This window comes from Clinocottus analis, unplaced genomic scaffold (assembly GCF_023055335.1).
Source record: "Clinocottus analis isolate CAN_PGR_092001 unplaced genomic scaffold, fCliAna1.0.p SCAF_4, whole genome shotgun sequence".
NCBI lineage: Eukaryota > Metazoa > Chordata > Actinopteri > Perciformes > Cottidae > Clinocottus > Clinocottus analis.
Genome location: NW_027176153.1, coordinates 3,518,372 through 3,539,281, shown reverse-complemented (window position 1 = coordinate 3,539,281; position 20,910 = coordinate 3,518,372). Strand labels below are relative to the sequence as shown.

The 20,910-nt window shown below is 42.9% G+C and overlaps 1 protein-coding gene across 2 annotated transcripts in view; it reads left to right on the top strand.

The window, feature by feature from the left end:
* plxnb3 (plexin B3) overlaps positions 1–20,910 on the top strand; it is a 41,697-nt gene that overhangs the window by 2,457 nt on the left and 18,330 nt on the right. Inside the window, exons 2-4 of one of the 2 annotated variants that reach the window (XM_068598614.1) lie at positions 6,122–6,199; positions 19,627–20,061; positions 20,207–20,910. The exon at positions 20,207–20,910 is cut by the window's right edge and continues 29 nt beyond it. In XM_068598614.1, the coding sequence (XP_068454715.1) occupies positions 19,643–20,061; positions 20,207–20,910 (1,123 nt within the window). In that variant the 5' untranslated portion in view covers positions 6,122–6,199; positions 19,627–19,642. Of the gene's footprint in view, positions 1–6,121; positions 6,200–10,092; positions 10,278–19,626; positions 20,062–20,206 lie in introns of those variants that run through there. The other variant, XM_068598613.1, reaches the window with a different exon arrangement.

The following is a 20,910-nucleotide window of genomic DNA, read 5'->3' as shown; positions in this document are numbered from 1 at the left end:
TCTTATACTATGAGGCATAGTATTGTTATACTATGAGATATAGTATCGTTATACTATGAGGTATAGTATCATTATACTATGAGGCATAGTATTGTTATACTATGAGATATAGTATCGTTATACTATGAGGTATAGTATCATTATACTATGAGGCATAGTATTGTTATACCATGAGGTATAGTATTGTTATACTATGAGGTATGGTATTGTTATACTATGAGGTATAGTATTGTTATACTATGAGGTATAGTATTGTTACAGTATAAAATATAGTATTCGTATAGTATGATGTACAGTATAGTATTAGTATATTATGAGGTATAGTATTAGTATATTATGATGTATAATATTAGTATACTACAACGTATATAGTAATAGTATACTATGAGGTATAATATTAGTATATTATCAGGTATAGTATGAGGTGTAGTATTAGTATATTATGAGGTATAGTATGAGGTGTAGTATTAGTATATTATGATTTATAGTATTAGTATAGTATGATATATAGTGTTAGTATGGTATGAGGTATAGTATTGGTATAGTATGAGGTATATTATTAGTATATTATGAGGTATATTATTGCTATATTATGAGGTATTGTATGCGGTATAGTGTTGGTATAGTATGCGGTATAGTGTTGGTATATTATGAGGTATAGTATTGGTATAGTATGCGGTATAGTATTGGTATGGTATAAGTATGAGGAATTTGTTCAGGAACCAGGATGCACTTCCTGTCCTCATATTAGTTTGATTCTTGTTGTTGTTGGTGTGACGCCTTGAACCTGAACTGACAGGGTTTATGTGTTAATGTGGGTATGTGGGTTTGTGTGTTTGTGTGTTTGGAGGACGAGTTGAAACAAACAAGAAACTCACAAAGGAGGGGGGTCTTTTGGTGATCCCAGATTAGGGCGTGGCCACTGAACAGTTTTTATATTCAGACTCACACACACACACACACACACACACACACACGTGCGCACACACACACACTGTTGAGTGCAGTGTGAATGAAGCGTCCTTGATCACACCCAGTGCTGAACCCCCCTTTCCCTCCCCCCATCCCCAGCTACACAGACCTGCCCCCCTCCCCCGTGTGTGTGTCAGATCACACACACACATACACCAACTGTGTGTGTAGCTGGAGGTGATATTAATAATCCATAAAGAAGCTGGTTTCTCTCGATCGCTCCCTGTGGAGTCAACGCACGCACGCACACACACACACACGCGCACACACACACACACACACACACAGATACACGGTTGTGTTTTCAGGAGTTTGGGGAAAATGATTGGAGACTTAACCATAACTGTACATTAATTTAATATAAACCTAAAATTAAGTGATTCCCCATTTTACTCACAAAAAAGGCGAGTCTCCACATCGTGAGTGTGTTCTCAGATTTATATCCCCACAAGACTGGTAAAACACACACACACACAGACTGCTTAGTTTAAGGTGGTCTTAAACCAGTTTCAAACTAGTCTTAAGCAAGTATTGAAACCAGGCTGAAACCGGTGATGTTCATTTTGTTGGAGGACTGTGTTTATTTTTAGAGCCGTGTTTCGTTTAGGTTCAGGGACCAGGTGTGAGTTCAGGACCAGGTGTAGGTTTAGGACCAGGTTCAGGACCAGGTGTAGGTTCAGGACCAGGTGTAGGTTTAGGACCAGGTTCAGGACCAGGTGTAGGTTCAGGACCAGGTGTAGGTATAGGACCAAGTGTAGGTTCAGGACCAGGTGTAGGTTTAGGACCAGGTTCAGGACCAGGTGTAGGTTCAGGACCAGGTGTAGGTATAGGACCAGGTGTAGGTTCAGGACCAGGTGTAGGTATAGGACCAGGTTCAGGACTAGGTGTAGGTTGAGGACCAGGTGTAGGTATCGGACCAGGTTCAGGACTAGGTGTAGATTCAGGACCAGGTGTAGGTGCAGGACCAGGTCCAGGTCTTCATGGTTACGAGTGTCTCTGATGGTCACAGTTTCCGTGGTGCTGGTAGAGGTAACCATGGTGATGAGAAGACCTCAGAATAATAGTGTTTCTAACTTCTGTGTGTGTCTCCGTGTGACTGTGTGTGTGTGTGTCTGTGTGTTTGTGTGTGTGTGTGACTGTGTGTGTGTGTTTATGTGTGTGTGTGTGTGTGTGACTGTGTGTGTGTGTCTGTGTGTGACTGTGTGTGTGTGTGTGACTGTGTGTGTGTTTATGTGTGTGTGTGTGTGTGTGTGTGTGTGTGTGTGTGTGACTGTGTGTGTGTGTATGTGTGTACAATTGGCTGTGATAAAATATTCTCTTTGATGTTGAAGTGAAGTCAGAGCGCCTGAAGAACCAGAAAGAGTCAAAACAGCAGCGTGAATACCAGTTAACAGACTAGTTAACAGACTAGTTAACACACTAGTTAACACACCAGTTAACATACTAGTTAACTGACTAGTTAACATACTATTTAACACACATGTTAACATACAAGTTAACATACTTGTTAACCGACCAGTCAACATACTCGTTACATACTGGTTAACAAACCAGTTACAGTCCAGTTACAGTCCTGTTGCAGACTCGCAACAGACCAGTTACAGACTGGTTATCAGACCAGTTACAGACTGGTTATCAGGCCAGTTACAGACCAGTAACTATGTAAAAGGTGGAGGTACATTTTGAAGTCCTGGTTAGTTTCTTCAGAATTTCCTCTCAGGCTGCTTATGGCTGTGTGTGTGTACGTGTGTGTGTGTGTGTGTGTGTGTGTGTGTGTGTGTGTGTGTGTGTGTGTGTGTGTGTGTGTGTTTCCATGGCTTCAGAGACAGAAACACACTTCCTGTGATAAACAGCTGACTTCCTGTCTTTGTCCGGCTCTCTGGCTGCTGGACAGAGAGGAGTCACTGCAGGAAAAGGTGCGCACACACACACACACACACACACACACACACACACACACACACACACACACACACACACACACGCACAGGCATTCTGGGTAGTGTAGTGAGGGTGATAAAGAGTTCTGACTTCAGTTTGGTTCATAACTGTTTCAGGTCCAGTCCTCCTGCTGGAGTCACTAAGTCCAGCAAAGTAAACTATTCAATCAGGTGAATCACTGAAGCGTCTCTTTCCCAGAATGCAACAGTTTAAAAATATATATTTTAAACATATATACTTATATTTTTAAATATACAAACTAATAAAGTTTGCTCGTGAGATCCTCAAAACCAAATTACCGTATTTTTTTCCATGATATGGCGCACTCATATGTAGTGCACTGTGTCGCTGATAAGCGCTGTATCAAATGGAACACTTACGTTAACCAATTGGCGGAAGTGACGGACGCAAATCTGTTCGCGGCACCCGCGAAAATAAAGCCGGAAGTGACGTCCGCAAATCTGCTCGCGATACCCGCGAAACTAAAACTGACAAAATGAACGCACTTCTTACCCTATTTTTGTCCCTTGTGTTCCCCTTTCTCCAACCCATGTGGAAACTGCGACACCTCCACAATCGCGGCAGGAGGATATAAATAAAATTAATAAAAAGCTGGCGAAATGGCTCCTCCTCTTCCGCTACGTAGCCAAGATGGCGCCCGTTCAGTGCGAGTAGTGTCCATCGCTTTACACTACATTTTTTGACCGTTTGCAGTGCGCCATCCGGGTACTTTCAGTGCACTGAATTCTGCTGGTTTTGTCAGTGTGGCGCACTAAGCACTGAAAGTCAGTGCTTAAGGTGCGCAAGTGCGCGGTCGTAGACACGGCAACTGTCAATGAATGGTCAATGAATGAATTGCGTGCGCAACTGTTTGATTTACGCGCTTGCGTGGAGCTCATTTGCGCTCTCTGTTTATGACATTAATTTGCCTTCATGCACACACTGTGTAACACACACAGTCACAAACACAGTCACAAACACACACACTGTCACACACACACACACACACACACAGTTTAGTCACATGGTATCTGTAATAAAACAAAAGTACTTCATAATTTACAACTTTTGATTGTTCTAACTATTTAACAGGTAGAGGATATTGTGTTTTTGTTTCTATGGCACAGAATATGAACGTCATCAATAATTAATGTGACTGACTGGAGATATGAGAACATTAGAGACTCAATGACGCTGTTAGTGAGGTACTGCTTACTGTGTGTGTGTGTGTGTGTGTGTGTGTGTGTGTGTGTGTGTGTGTGTGTGTGTGTGTGTGTGTACCAAATATGCAGATTACAGCTCTATAATGTCTCAGATAGCAGAGTTACAACCATCAGATTAACTCCACAGATTAGTGAATGAAGGCAGGCAGCCTAATCTAGTGTGTGTGTGTGTGTGTGTGTGTGTGTGTGTGTGTGTGTGTGTGTGTGTGTGTGTTTCACGGTTAGATTTAATGGGGATTAAGTCCACTGGTGGCCTATTTGGAGAGTTCAGTTTTAATGTGTTTGTACAGAAAATTTAAAAAAAATCGTTTGATCTAAAAAAATACTGTAGAAAAGGTGAAAACAGTAGAAAAGAAAAGGTAGAAGTGATAAAAACCATAGATAAGGTAAATAAGTGAAATTATTTTTTTTAATGTAATAACGGTATAAAAGAAAAGGTAGACACTGTAAAAAAAAAGAAGGTAGGAACTGTAAAACGGTAGACACAGAAGAAAAGGCAAAATTATTTTTTTAAGCGTAAAAATGGTATAAAAAAAAGAAACTGTAAAAAAGGTAGAAACGATAGAAAAGGTACAAAAGGTACACTGTAAAAAAGGTTTAAATGACTGACAGCACCAGCTGCCAAACCAATACCTTAAAATGAAGGAAAAAGATCTTAATTCAATACAAGGACGAAAACCATGAATAAATGAATATTTTCACTAAATCTTTTGCAATGAAAAATTGTTATTTTGCAGATTTTTCCTGAATGTTCACGATCAATTACCTACAATAGATGACCCACATGACCTACATCTGCTTGTAACTTGAGAAAGCAGTTTTTCTATAAAAAAAATTGAAAAAAGTAATTTGTTATTATTAGCATAATACTTAAATTAACAGTTGGGTTGTTAATTTACAGATAGTGTCTGTTATTTTACAGAGTTTTGTATACGGTCGTCCCTCACTATAACGCGGTTCACCTTTCCCTCGCAATAAACGAGGGACCACTGTATATTAAAAAAAAAGAAAAGAGTTATTTTATCTACAATTAGGATTTATTTTTAACAGTGTAGAAAAGGTAGGAACAGTAGAAAGTATTCATGTATGCTTCTGTCCTACAGAATATTCTATGAAACAGGTTTTTCTTCTTCTTCTTCTTCTTCTTCTTCTTCTTTAAAGCAGAATGGGAATAAACAGGAAGCAGCAGCTGTGTTAACGAGGACGGATGAGTCTCGAGATCATCAATCAATATCTGCAGTGATTGATTAGCTGTGAGCTCTGCGTTGCTCATTAACTGGTTTTATATATATATATATATATATATATATATATATATATATATATATATATATATATATATATATATGTGTGTGTGTGTTATGTGTGTTATATATATATGTGTGTTACTATACATATTATATATATGTATCTTTATGTATATGTAACTATATATATATATATACGCTCTGGCAAACAGGAAGTGATTTATTGCTTGACCTCATCGTTGACCTTGAAGACAGATGGTTAATGAAGACGTGTTTACATAAAGAAAGACGTCTGGTTTCAGTGTTTTACTCCTCTTCATGCTTTTATTCTTCATCTTCATTGTTTTTCTCATCTCTTTGTATGTATACATATATATTTTAATATATATATATATATATATATATATATATATATATATATATATATATATATATACATATATATATATATATATATATATATAGATAGATAGATATATATAGATATATGATGGTGAATGATCAAAATGAATATGGGAACAATAAAACACTAAACGAGCGACTCTGTTATTATTCAGTCAAATATAACTTGTAAATTTCTATAAATATAAACTAACATTAACGTTTCTTTCTTGATATAATTTCAACGAAACTCTTCAATATGGAGCTGAATGAGAACAATGAAGCTTCATCTCAAATAAACAACAACCATTGTTGCTGGAATGATTTCGAGGTGTTTCTGTTTTTGTGTTCCTGCAGGAAACGCCCTCCTGATGAAGAAGGTTTCTCCTCTTCCTCTCCACTTCTCAGTTTCCACATCAGAGGTCGCCTCAACAGGTTGGTGCAACTCTAATCTCTCTGTTAATGCAACGCGCCACAGCACCTTAGAGACGAGGATGTCATCCAAGAAATTGACAGGACGGAGTTGCTGACGTGTCATCTTTGGACAACGTTGCTCATCAGTTGATGTTTTTATAGTCAGAGTTGTGGTTGCTCTGCCTTCAGGAGGAGTTGTAGTTGCTCTCTTCAGAAAATGTTGTGGTTGCTCTCTTCAGGAGAGTTGTAGTTGCTCTGTCTTCAGAAAGAGTTGCAGTTGTCAGTTGCTCGGTCTTCTGTCAGAGTTGCTGGTTGCCAGTTGCTCGGCCTTCTGTCAGAGCTGCTGGTTGCCAGTTGCGCAGCCTTCTGTCAGAGTTGCAGGTTGCTGGTTGCTCTGCCCTTTTGTCGGAGTTGCAGGTTGCTGGTTTCTTTGCCCTTCTGTCAGAGTTGCTCCGGTCCCGGTGATCACTTCCTGGTGCAGGATTCTGGTTCTGTCCAATCAGCAGACATTCTGAGAGTCATGTGACCCGGAGAGGAGACACGGACAGAAAGTTTTATTATCTAAAATAGTGAAACTGAAGCTTGTGTTTAAATGTAGATTCATTCCTCCGGTTTAGAGAGACTAATAAATAGATGTGACATGCATTTATACAACAGACTGTTATGTTATAAATATTTATAAATATTAATAACAAAGTCTGTTGAATACGTTTCCTCCCAATTACTGAGCTTCACCTCTCACCTCTGCCCCTCCCCCGCTCATCGCTGCGCCTGATTGGTTCGTCTCCCCACAAGCTGCTTTTCACGCTCTCTAAACATCCCCCCCTCTTCCTCCTCCTCCTCTTCCTCCTCTCCTCCCCCTCTCTCCCTTTAAGGCCTCTTCACTCGTCCTTCATCTTTTGTTTCCGCTGAAAGCCTCACATACCTGATGATGAGCACCACACCCAGAATGTGTTACATGTATCGATACAATAATCCTACAATATCCAATAAACCGAAGGTTTTATTAATTCACTTTACTTTATCGTTTTCATTTAATTTCAAATTATTTGACATTGAACATTCAAACATCAGGATCAGAAACACGTTTATGGTTAAAAATATAATCAATATAATGTTTTCATGTTGACGAAAACATTTGTGAGCGACCCTAAAGATGTTTGTAAAGATAATTTAAAGATGTTTGTAAATATATATTTTTAAAGATCTTTTAAAGATGTTTTTAAAAATATTTTAAAGATCTTTGAAAGATCCTTTTAAAGTTGTTTTGAAGATGTTTGAAAGATATTTTTAAAGATATTTCCAATATATTTTAAAGATATTTTAAAGATGTTTTAAAGATAATTTTAAAGATATTTTTAGCCCATAAAGCCGTTGAAATCCTGAATTACAGTTCCTGTGTTTATTGTTTAATGTTCATCGATTAGCAAACAGGAAGAGAGGAACAATGCAGACGGTCATGTGGGAGCTTTAGAGCTGCTTTAGAGCTGGTTGAAGTTAAAGTTTCAAAGCTTTCTGGAATAACTTCATCATTTGGTTGTTGAGTTTTTAGAATGAAGTTTTTTTTTGGCTCTCTGAGCTTTGAGTTCCTTTTTCCTGAACCAAGATCAGCAGAACCCCGGAGGAGGTCATGTGACCCTTCAACCCTTAGAATGGCTCACTTTAAACACTCGAGCGTCTCATGAGCGTCACATGACCATCACATGAACGTCACATAACCTCCTCCGGGTTCATGTTCACGAGGACGTGCATGTGTGTTTATTATATTATTATATTCATCACTTTCCTCCTCCGACACGCTGATCCTGATTGTATCATAAAGAAAATGGTGATTGGTCGGAAACACTTTAATGCAGAGATCTAAAATCACATCAATGACATTAATGCACCTGCTGGCTACACACACACACACACACACACACACACACACACACACACACACACACACACACACACACACACACACTGCCAGACCTTAGGCTGTGTGTGTTTTCTCTTTGTGTGTTTGATTTATGTGTGTGCTTGTGTGTGTGTGTGTGTGTGTGTGTGTGTGTGTGTGTGTGTGTGTGTGTTAGAGCTCAGCTGGAAGTGTTTGTCCACCTCCCATCAGGACCCTCATGCAATATTAATCACACGCACACACACACGCACGAACGCACGCACACACACATACACACACACACACACACACACGCACACATGAATGAATGCATGAATGTATTGTCACATGAGGTCACACACACACACACACACAAGTTTTACCAGCAGTGTGTTGTGTCAGAGATAAGATGATTCTGATAAAATACACACACACACACACACACACACACACACACACACACACACACACACACACACGTTGTGGTTACCATGACGACCTGAACAGTTTGTGATTCTCACTGTGACCTGTCAGCTGTGAACCAATCAGAGGGCAGAAAGCCAGAAGGAAGTTGCAGTCAGAGTCTCTGATCACTCTGATCACAGCTGATCATCAGTATTGATCCTGATGAGTTGTGTTTGTGTGACAGCAGAAAGCATGTATTTTATTTTAGCTTCCAGTGTAATTCTACAGTTTCATGTTCATATTCAGCAGCTGCTTCCCATCATGCACTGAGGCACACAGTGGGATTATTATACCACCCACAGCAGCAGCTAATGGAGGAGAATCAAAGAGCCGGATGAGCTGTGGGACGTCTCCTTCCAGGATCTCACTAGAGGCAAAAATATCACTGCCGATGAACAAGCTGCATGGCGTTTGTTTTGGTCAAATATCATTTGACCGTTGGCGTGCGTCCATGTTTGTTTTGGTCCAAGATCATGTGTTAGTTGGCCTTCATGTTGGTTTTGGGACAGGAACATACATTTGTAACACAGTGTTATCAAGAACACTCAATTGTTTGTTTTAGTCTAAGAACACGTTATAGTTGGTGTCCATGTTTGTTTTGGTCAAAGATCATTTGACAGTTGGTCTGCGTCCATCTTAGTTTTGCTCTAAGAACACGTGATAGTTGGCGTCCATGTTTGTTTTCGTCCAAGAACACGTGGTAGTTGGCGTCCATGTTTTTTTCATCCAAGATCAAGTGATGGTTGGCGACCATGTTTGTTTTGGTCAAAGATCATTTGACAGTTGTTGTGCGTCCATGTTGGTTTTGGTCCAAGAACATGTGATAGTTAGTGTCCATGTTTGTTTTGGTCCAAGAAGATGTGATAGTTGGCGTCCATGTTTGTTTTGGTCCAAGAACATATGATAGTGGGCATCCATGTTGGATTTTGGACAGGGACATACAGTTGTGTCCACTCCATCTAGTATGTGTTTCCTGGTGTTTTTACTGTTGGACTGTCGAACACTAAAGCATCGGTACATTGGTTTGTTTCTGCAGCATTCAGCTGTCGTTTGACTCGTTTCAGCCCAATTCCAATTCAGTAAAACAGAGCAACACACATGTTTTATAGAGGCAGACATCAGAGGGGTGTGGTGTCCTTCAGATGGAACCATAAAATACCGATTTACTACCCTCTCCTTCTGTCGCTCTCTTTCTCTCTCTCTCTCTCTCTCTCTCTCTCTCTCTCTCTCTCTCTGACTCTCTCTATCTCTCTATCTCTCGCTCTCTCTGTCTCTCTCTCTCTCTGTGTGTTTATCTCTCTCTTTCTCTAACTTCACGCCTCAAACCAGTGATTAAATATTAATGACTCTGACCCCACCCACATCTCTCTGTGTGAGGCTAAGCCCCGCCCCCTCTATTCCCATTGGGACTCTCTCTCCCTCGCCCTCTCTCCCTTTCTCTCTCTCTGAGCCTGAATGTCTCTCGCCCTCTCTCTGACAGAACAATGTGTCGTTCACAATAATGGGATTACAGCCATCCAGCCGGCTGCTCGCTCCTCTCTCTCTCTCTCACTTCTGTCATCCCCCTCTCTGTCTCTCTCTCCATCTGTCTGTCGGCAGTCATTCATCCCCTCTCTCTCTCTCACTATCTCTCTCCCCCTCTTTCTTTCCTCTCTCTCCCTCCCGCTCTCCCTCTCGCTGGGCGTTCAGGTTCTTTCAGTTCTTGCCGTCTGTTTTTTTTGGAATGAAAGAAAGACGGACTGTTTCCTGAATGAAGTAAGTGACTCTCTCTCTCGCTCTCTCTCTCTCTCTGATGAGACTTTGATTGACAGCTGACTCTCGTTAATTGTGCTGTGATGTAATTAGTGGCGCGGTAATCAGATTGGCGGCAGAGAGACATGTGAATAAGTTCCCTCACACAGAAACATCTGAAACGTTTCTGCTGTTCATCATCTCATCAGGATATTAACGGCTCCGTGGCAGACTTCTGTCTTTGATAGCGTCTTAAATAATACCTTTATTATACTATATAGTCTATATCATAATACTAGTGATGCCGCCAGTGAGGCGCTTTATAGACGAGAAAGCAGAGAAACCGTAAAAAGCTAAAATGTCTCCTGATGAAGGCGTTGACAGCTAAAGGAGTCCGTGTTGCAGAGTCTTGAAGAAGAGGATGAAGCGCATCCTTAGTAACTTGTCTGGTCACATGAAACATCTTTACAAAAATAACCAGAGGAAGTACTTTATCTGGTTATTGTTGTCTTTAGATACAAAGAGTTTGCAGCGAAATGTACTGAAAATATTACAAAGACAAAGTTTACACCATCGGTTCAGGTTGAGCCTGTTCTTTGGTTCTTTATTCTTTATTCGTCACTGAAGTCAGAACATGTGAGCAGCATTTTAATAAGTTAGTTGAGCTTCATCTTCACCAGCTTATTCTATGAAGACTGTTGATGCATTTATTGTTTTATTGTCTGAATGAGATGAGTGACACATAAAGAGAAGGTGGTGACATTCAACTGGTCATGGTATTAAATATTAATATGATAGTATTCTGTTATTCATGTGTTTAACCACTCAACCACTTATAGACCATCAATGGATTTATGTTCAGCGGTTGTTGGTGAGTTACTTTGTTGTGGTGGATTAGATCAGATTACACATCGAGGTATTGAACCATCAGAGACAGTTTGTGAGGAGGACCAGTGAGATGGACTAGTGAGGAGAACTAGTGAGGGCTAATGAGCTGGACTAATGAGGACTAGTGAGGAGAACTAGTGAGGACTAGTGAGGTGGACTAATGAGGACTGGTGAGGATAACTAGTTAAGTGGACTAGTGAGGAAAACTAGTGAGGGCTAGTGAAGTTGACTAATGAGGACTAGTGAGGAGAACTAGTTAAGTGGACTCGTGAGGAAAACTAGTGAGGGCTAGTGAAGTTTACTAATGAGGACTAGTGAGGAGAACTAGTTAGGTGGACTAGTGAGGAAAACTAGTGAGGGCTAGTGAAGTTGACTAATGAGGACTAGTGAGGAGAACTAGTTAAGTGGACTAGTGAGGAGAACTAATGAGGACTAGTGAGATGGACTAATGAAGACTAGTGAGATGGACCAATGAGGACTAGTGAGATGGACCAATGAGATGGACTAGTGAGGTGGACTAGTGTGTAGAACTAGTGAGGTGGACTAGTGTGGAGAACTAATGAGGTGGACTAGTGAGGTGGACTAGTGAGGTGGACTAGTGAGGTGGACTAGTGAGATGGATGAGAGATAATTTGGTGAGGAGAACTAGTGAGGTGGACTAGTGAGGAGGACCAGTGAGATGAACTTGTGAGGTGGACTAGTAAAGTGGATGAGTGAGGACTAGTGAGGTGGACTAGTGAGGTAGACTAGTGAAGTGGACTGGTGATGAAGACCAGTGAGGAGGACCATTGAGGAGGACCAGTGAGGAGAACCAGTGAGGAGAACTAGTGAGGAGGACCAGTGAGGAGGAGCATTGAGAAGGACCAGTGAGGAGAACTAGTGAGGAGGAGCATTGAGAAGGACCAGTGAGGAGAACTAGTGAGGAGGAGCATTGAGGAGAACCAGTGAGGAGAACTAGTGAGGAGGACCAGTGAGGAGAACTAGTGAGGAGGAGCAGTGAGGAGAACCAGTGAGGAGAACTAGTGAGGAGGAGCAGGACTTCATGATCTCCTCGATGTCACTACAGTGTGTTGGGCTTGTGAGCGGGAGGAGCTTAACAACTGTCATGTGATCTCCTGCTGATCAAAACCACTTACACTCTCTGCTAATTGGAGAGGATGCTGCAGTGATAATATATTCAGACACACCCAGAAACACACACATGTTCAGAAATACACACACATGCACGCACACACACTAACACACGCTCAGACAGATGTGGGTGTGTGGGGAAATGTTCGAACACGCAGTGAGAGGTGATGGGCGTTAATGATATTGATGGTAATTCCTTCAGTGTGCGTGTGCGTGTGTGTGTGTGTGTGTGTGTGTGTGTGCGCGCGCGTGCGTGTGTGTGTGTGTGGATATTTATATTTAATGTTTGCGGTGATCAGTATTCAGTTGGTTCAGATCAGTAATATCCAGTAGAACTGGTTCTTCTTCGGTGGATATATACATATGAATATATATATATATATATAATATTTTATTTATATATATTTATACCTTTTACCTTGAATGTTGTTTTACCTTGAATCTTGTGTCCCCGTTGCCTCTCAGCATGACGATGGGTCGCTGTTGGAGTTTTTTATATGTATTTTTGTACAATGACGAGTAAACAAACTTGTTTTTGACATTTAATGGAACCTTTGGGGACCATGAGATGTCGAGTGGTGGAGAACCGCTGCAGTAGAACACAGTTGAGACCTCCACTGTCTCAAGAGGACACATCACCAGAGCTCTGCTCTCCTGGTCCCTGAATGCCTCATGGCGGTTGGTTTCTGTTGCCTTCACAAGAAGGTCTTCAGGGCCCTTCTGGATCGCAGACGTTGAAGCACTTCCTTGGGCAGGATGGAGACGTGAGAACCAGGTGGTTCAGGAGGAACGTGAAGCATCTCATGAGGAACCTGAAGTGGTTCATGAGAAACCTGAAGCTGTTCATGCTGAACCTGAAGCGGTTCCTTTTGCAGGGTGGAGACGTGAGGACAAGGTGGTTCATGAGGAACCTGAAGTGGGTCCTTCGGAAGGGTGGCAACATGAGGACCAGGTGGTTCAGGAGGAACCTTAAGCGGTTCCTTTGGCAGAGTGGAGACGGGAGGACAAGGTGGTTCATGAGGAACCTGAAGTGGTTCCTTCGGAAGGGTGGCAACATGAGGACCAGGTGGTTCAGGAGGAACCTGAAGCAGTTCAGGAGGAACCTAAAGCGGTTCCTTTGGCAGGGTGGAGACGTGAAGACCAGGTGGTTCAGGAGGAACCTGAAGCGGTTCCTTCGTAAGGGTGGCAACATGAGGACCAGGTGGTTCAGGAGGAACCTGAAGCGGTTCCTTCGGCAGGGGGGAGACTTGAGGACCAAGTGGTTCAGGAGGGGGTAGAGCACAAAGAGGAGGACAAAACACAGTCGCTTGGTTCAGGATCGACGTGGTTCTCCATAGGTTCTAGGACTGAGACCCCTTCAGGAATCAGGGTGAGGACAAATCAACTCAAATTTCTGCAGGGAGCGCTAAGCCTCTGCTGTTGATCTGCTGTTATTCCCTCTTTGTTCTGGTCTCGTGTCCTGGATCAAACAAACAGAATCTCCAGTTCTTCTTCTTCTTCTTCTGATCTCCTGTCAAACGCTCCGAGTGCATCAACACAAACAGCTTTTAAATCCAGATTAAAGACAGAGAGGCAGGAATAGCAGCCTCGTCACCGAGAAGACAAGCGGGGTCTCTGTTCCAAGGAGAAAAGAGGAATTATCTCCATTCAGCTCCGATCGGATCAGAACACAACGGCCTCAGAATCAAACGGAGAGTCCTGCTGCAGGAAACGGCTCCAAGCGGAGACAAAGAATCTGCTGAGGACGAAGGAAAGTCCTGCTGAACACAGACAGAACCATTGTGTCCCGCATGAGTCAACACCGGCTCCCTGCTGGAAGACTGGACGTCCACAGTGACCTCTGGCATCGAACACGAGGGACCGAGATCCGCTCTGAATGGATCCGGAACCGGCTCTGTGACCTTTTAGATGAGGTTATCAAAACTCTGAAGTGAGTTCTGTTCATAAAGATCTTCCACGTCTTTCTGAGTCATCGGGTCTAAGATTAAGGAACATGTGGTTCCTGTAAAGCTGTAGAGATGGAAGTGAAGCCGGGCCTCAGGTGGTCCAAAGCAAAGTTACAGATGGGAAACCTCCAGACAGGACCAATCAGAACAGAACCAGACAGAACCACAGTTGATCACACTGGACCAGACAGAACCAGAAAGAACCAACCAGGCCAGACAGAACCAACAACAACAACAAGGCGGCTCATGATGTCGGGAACACCTGAATCTCATCAGAACCCCCATGGGAACCATGATGATGATGATCGGGATGGGGATGATGATGATGATGATGATGATGATGATGATGATGATGATGGGATGAAGGTATGTGTACAGTCAGCTTTTTGACTCACACACACAAACCAAAAAATATCCTTTTGGGGATTTACACTTTCATTTTCTGACAACTGCTGACAACACACACAGACACACACATGCACGCGCACACACACGTTTAGTCCCGCTGTGATGTAATGTGTGTGTGTCACAGTCGTCCCCATCCTCGTCTCAAGAAACGTCAACAAATATTCATGAGCTCACCAGGGGAGAGTGTGTGTGTGTGTGTGTGTGTGTTTGTGTGTGTGTGTGTGTGTGTGTGTGCGCGTGTGTGTGTGTGTGTGTGTGTGTGTGTGTGTGTGTGAATAATAATAAAGCAGAACAAACGACAAAATAATCCCGAAGCAGGAAAAAGACAAAGAATGAAAAGTAAGAAAAAGACAAAGAACTCGACACGTGGAAGTACTGCATGTAGTACAGAGTACTTCTAATAGATTGTACTGCATGTAGTACTAGTACTGAGTACTTCTATTAGATACTATTGCATGTAGAACTGATTAGTTCTAGTACTTAATGTTGTACTGAGTACTTCTAATAGATAGCACTGCATGTAGTACTGAGTACGTCTAATAGGTAGTACTGCATGTAGTACTGATTGGTTTGAATAGATAGTACTGCATGTAGTACTGATTAGTTCTAGTAGATAGTACTTTATGTAGTAATGAGTATTTCTAATAGATAGTACTGTGTGTAGTACTGAGTACTTCTAATAGGTAGTAGTTTTCACAGACAGTACTTAATGTAGTACTGAGTACTGCATGTAGTCGTGATTAGTTCTAACAGGCAGTACTTAATGTAGTACTGAGTACTGCATGTAGTCGTGATTAGTTCTAACAGGCAGTACTTAATGTAGTACTGAGTACTGCATGTAGTCCACGCCCACTTCTGCAGTGTGCAGGTCAGCTAGGGAAGAGCCTCTGAGAGGAAGTAGGACACACTGAGGAGAGGAAGCAACGAACAAAGAGAAGCCATTTAACTGCACACACACACACACACACACACACACACACACACTCGCACACACACACTCTCACTCACACACACACTCACAGCTGTACGCGTGTTGGATTCTTTGGTGTCTTTGAAGAGTCAGCAGCAAACCACCGAGATAATATGGGGGTGTGTCTGTGTGTGTCTGTCTGTGTGTGTGTCTGTGTGTGTGTGTGTGTGTGTGTGCGTGCGCGTGTGTGTGTGCCTGAGGTGAGGCAGCCTGTAATCATCACCTCGACGTGTTGAAAGCAGCCTGTTCATTTACATACAGAGAGGAAGAGGGAAACACAAACTGCTGCGTTTAACAAAGTAAACTGCTGAATGTTCAACACAAGCTCGCCAAATAACGACGCTTGATCAGAGCCACGAGGCTCTAGACTACGACGTTTTTGTTCCCAATGACGGTCGAGAGGATGTTACAATGGTCCTGGAGGAGGTTCCAGCGGTCTAGAGGATGTTACAAGGGTCCTGGAGGGCTTTCAAGGGGTCTCGGATGCTACATAGGTCATGTAGAAGGTTTCAGTGGTTTAGAGGATGTTACAGTGGTCTTGGAAGATGTTCAAGGGGTTTAGAGGATGTTACAATGTTCTCGTAGGAGGTTCAAGGGGTCTAGAGAATGTTACAATGGTCTTTCTTGGGCAGGTTTAAGGGGTCTAGAGGATGTTACAGTGGTCTTGGAGGAGGTTCAAGGGGTCTAGAGGATGTTACAGTGGTCTTTCTTTGGCAGGTTCAAGGGGTCTAGAGGATGTTACAGTGGTCTTGGAAGATGTTCAAGGGGTCTAGAGGATGTCACAGTGGTCTTGGAGGAGGTTCAAAGGGTCCGTGTGCCCTTCAGAAGATACCGGAGGTCTTTCACAATTCTCCAGGTAGCTGATGGAGTTCTCGTGATCCTCGGTTTTTGTGGTCCTTGAAGAGCTACCAGAAGACCGTAAGCAGGTTCTAGAGGTTTTGAAGGTGGGTTCGAAGGGTTTGAAAGGTTCGTCGGCTTCGAAAAGGTTCAAAAGCTCTTGAAGATCTCAGGTTTCCTAAAAGGTGCTCCACTGGTTCTTGAGGACGTCCCAGGTCACCGATGAGACAGACTAGGACCCTGAAAAGATGATGCTTAAGGTCCAAGTAGTGCAGACCATCCAGGTGGCAGGAGCTGGTTCAACCAGGACCAGTTCCAAACGCTGGTGTGAGGATGTGAGGATGTCTGCTACTTGTCTGTTGACCCCTGCAGGGGTGTGGTGGCAGAGGTTATTAAATAGAAGAACCTCAAGCCATTCAAGATCACTGTGGTTGAGTCCAGGCGGAGGCGGATCCTGTGGTTAGTTAGCGGTGGAGCCTAACCCGCCAAGGGGCTGTAAGATATCTATCTTAGAACAAGGGTTACAATATAGTAACGCGAGATTCGGCTTTTACTTTCTGCTGCCAAGACAGAAAGAGAGAGAGAGAGAGAGAGAGAGAGAGAAACAGAGAGAAAGAGAGCGAGAGAGAGAAAGAGAGAGAGACAGAGAGAGAGAGAGAGAGAGAGAGAGAGGAAGAGCCTGATTTCAGCAGATCAAACATGAACACTGAGTCTTTCCTCATTTTTTAGTTTAACGCTTCATCGCCTTCAGCTCTCTCGCCCCCCGCCCCCTCCCGTCCTTCTTCTGTCCTTCTCAGAATCTCTTTTTTCCAACTTTAGACTAATTTTACTTTCTGACAACCTACACCTGTCTGCCTGTCTGTCTCTCTGCCTGTCTGTCTCTCTGCCTGTCTGTCTCTCTCTCTGTTCAGCTCTATGAATTACAGATGAACCTTTTGCTCTCCATCAGGCTGAAGGAGAAAGTTATTACCATACAGACACACTGACTGTGTGTGTGTGTGTGTGTGTGTGTGTGTGTGTGTGCCGTGTGTGCGCGTGTGTGTCCTGAGGCCTCTCTGGGTGTTTCCCAGCATGCACTGGGGCGAGTTAGACAGTGAGTTTCTGAACCGACACACAGCAGGAGGGAGGGATGGTCGAGCGAGCACAAGTTAAACAGCAGAGAGAGAGAGAGAGGGATGAATAGAGTTTTGTATCAGAAGCATGCAGCGTTTCATTCTGCCAGTTCACACTGCTGTTACCCAACAAGCCACTTCAGCAGCAATCTGATACAACACTGATTACTGTTGGAGGAGATATGAGAGAGATGAGAGATGTAGTAGATGTATAAGATGTATGAGATATATGAGATGTATGATATATATGAGACGTAAAAGATATGATGAGGTATGTGAGATACAAGCTGTGTGAGATATTAAATGTATAAGATACGAGAAGTCGGAGATGTCTGAGATATGAGATGTATTAGATATGAAATGAATGAGACATAATTTGTAGAGAAAGATATGACAGATAATTATGAAATATGTGAGATATTTGAGTTGTATGTGATATGAGACATGAGATATATGAGCTTATATCTTATCTCTCATATATCACATATATCTAATATCTCACACATCTCATATTCTTGTATCACATATCTCTCATATCTCAGATATCTCATTTACAGTATGTTAACTCTCATCTCACATTTTTCACCTATCTCATACATGTTATCTCTCATATATCACATATATCTAATATCTCACACATCTCATATTCTTCTATCACATATCTGTCATATCTCAGATATCTCACATATCTCATTTACAGTTTGTTAACTCTCGTATCGCACATTTTTCATCTCATATATGTTATCGCTCATATCTCACATATATCTTGTAGCACATATCTCATAATGTCACATATCTCCTATGTTATCTCTCATATGTCACATATCTGATATATGTTATCTCTCATATGTCACATATCTGATATATGTTATCTCTCATATGTCACATATCTGATATATGTTATCTCTCATATCTCATATATATCATATATGTTATCTCTCATATCTCACATATATCATATATGTTATCTCTCATATCTCATATATATCATATATGTTATCTCTCATATCTCACATATATCATATATGTTATCTCTCATATCTCGTAACTCTGTGCCTCCGCTCGTCCTGAGGGAAGATCCCGGAGGGCTCCTCCTCTGGGGAGCAGGACAGAATAATGTGAAACCAGTTTAAAGACCCAGTCCGTCTCCACTCTGTCAGAACCGAACCCGCTGACAGGATATTGTAAAACCAGTTTAAATAACCAGTTCATAACTGAACCCACTGGAGGTTTGAGTCGTTTCACTGTGTTGCCGTGGATACGGGTGTGTTGCCATGGTGACGTTCCTACAGGCAACCGCAGTTCGACCGTCGGAGGAATATAAATATAAAAATATTTTAATAACTTCAAAGAGAAACGGAAAGAAACAGAAAGACTGCGGAGGCGTCCGCTGGTCTGCTTCACCTGTGAACACACCTGAGCAGGTGTGTTCACAGGTGAAGCAGAGCGCAGGTCTCTTCTGCTCCGTCCTCTCGGAAGAAGAAATGATCTCTTTTATTATGTCATTTGAATAAATAAATGTACTTTTATTCCAGACGACCTACAATTCAGTTTCTATTAAGAGTAGAGTCAGACAGCCGCTGCTCTATAATCGTTTATATAATACAATTATAATAAATAATATATTATATATAAACATTATATTGTATATATACAATATATTGTATATATGTATTATATGTATATAATATATACATTGTCTATATATGTACAGATTGTAAAGCCCCCCGAGGCAAATCTTTTATTTGTGATTTTGGGCTATATAAAATAAACTGAATTGAATACATAATACGTAATACATATGATATATATACACATTTACATATATATATAAATATATATATATATTTATATATATATGTATATATATTTATATATATATATATACACATCTATATACACATATATATATATTTATATATATATACATTTACATATACATATATATATATTTAATATATGTATAATATACTGTATATACATATTATATATACATGTTTATTGCCACGTCCATTCTGATGTTGTTTTATCGACCAGCTCTGCTGAGTTTAAAGTTGCTCTCTGTTTCTCACCTGTTGCAGGTAAAGAGGAGCTGCCATGTTGGCCTCCTCCACTCCCCCATCACTCCTCCTCCTCTTCCTCCTCCTCCTTCTCCTCCCCCCTCCCTCCCACTCTGCTGATGTCATTGGGACCTCTGACCCATTGATGCGGTGGGTTGAGGTGCATGGTGACCCTCTCTCTCACCTGGTGCTCGACCCGGAGGCAGGGCATCTCTATGTGGGCGGGGTCGACCACCTGTACCAGCTGACCTCTGACCTGGAGGTGGTGTCACACGTGAGGACGGGCCCTCACCTGGACTCCCCGGACTGCCTCCCCCCGATTGTCCCACAGGACTGCCCCTCGGCCACGCCCACTCACAACCACAACAAGCTGCTGCTGCTGGAGGCGGGCCAGGGGGCGGGGCCAGAGAGCCTGATTGTCTGTGGTTCACTCTTTCAAGGGATCTGTGATAAAAGGTAACTTAGTTTACATGATGCTACACTGTCCAGGTGTTATTACCTGTCATACTGTCCAGGTGTTTGTACTTGTGTGACTTCTTCTTCTTCTTCTTCTTCTTCTTCTTCTTCTTCTTCTTCTTCTTCTTCTTCTTCTCCTCTGCAGGAGTCTGTCCAACGTCTCTCAGCTAATTTATCAGACCTCCAACCCGGTTGACACTCAGTACGTCGCGGCCAACGACCCCCGGGTCTCCACCGTCGCTGTGGTGATAACCACAGAAAACAAACAGGAAGTGGGCGGGACCGGCGGCGTCCTGCGCTTGATGCTGGTTGGTCGAGGCTACACCAGCAAAGGACCCGGCGACATCCCGCCAATCACGACGCGCCGCCTGTTCCCGGTGCCGCCGCTCCGCCGGGCGTTCTCTCAGGAGGAGGAGCTCGGCAAGCTGGTGGTGGGAAGCTACTCCGAGTACAACAACCACTTCGTGAAGGCCGTCGCCCACGGCAGCCACGTCTACTTCCTGTTCTCCCGGCGGGACATGTGGCACAAGAAGGAGTACCGGACCTACGCTTCCCGGCTCTGCGCCGCCGACCGCAGCTTCTACTCGTATGTGGAGGTGCCGCTGCTGTGCCGCGGCGGCTACAACCTGGCTCAGGGGGCGTGGCTGGGGAGCCACGGCGGGGAACCCGCCCTCTTCGTGGTCATGGCGACGGGACAGGCGTCCACGCCCACGGCGACCGGTCGCTCGGCGCTGTGTGTTTATGGGATGGCGGAGCTGGACGCCATGCTGCGGCGAGCGCAGGAAGTGTGTTACACGGCGGGAGGACGAGGCAGCGGCGGACAGGAAGAGGCTTACATCGAGTACGCCG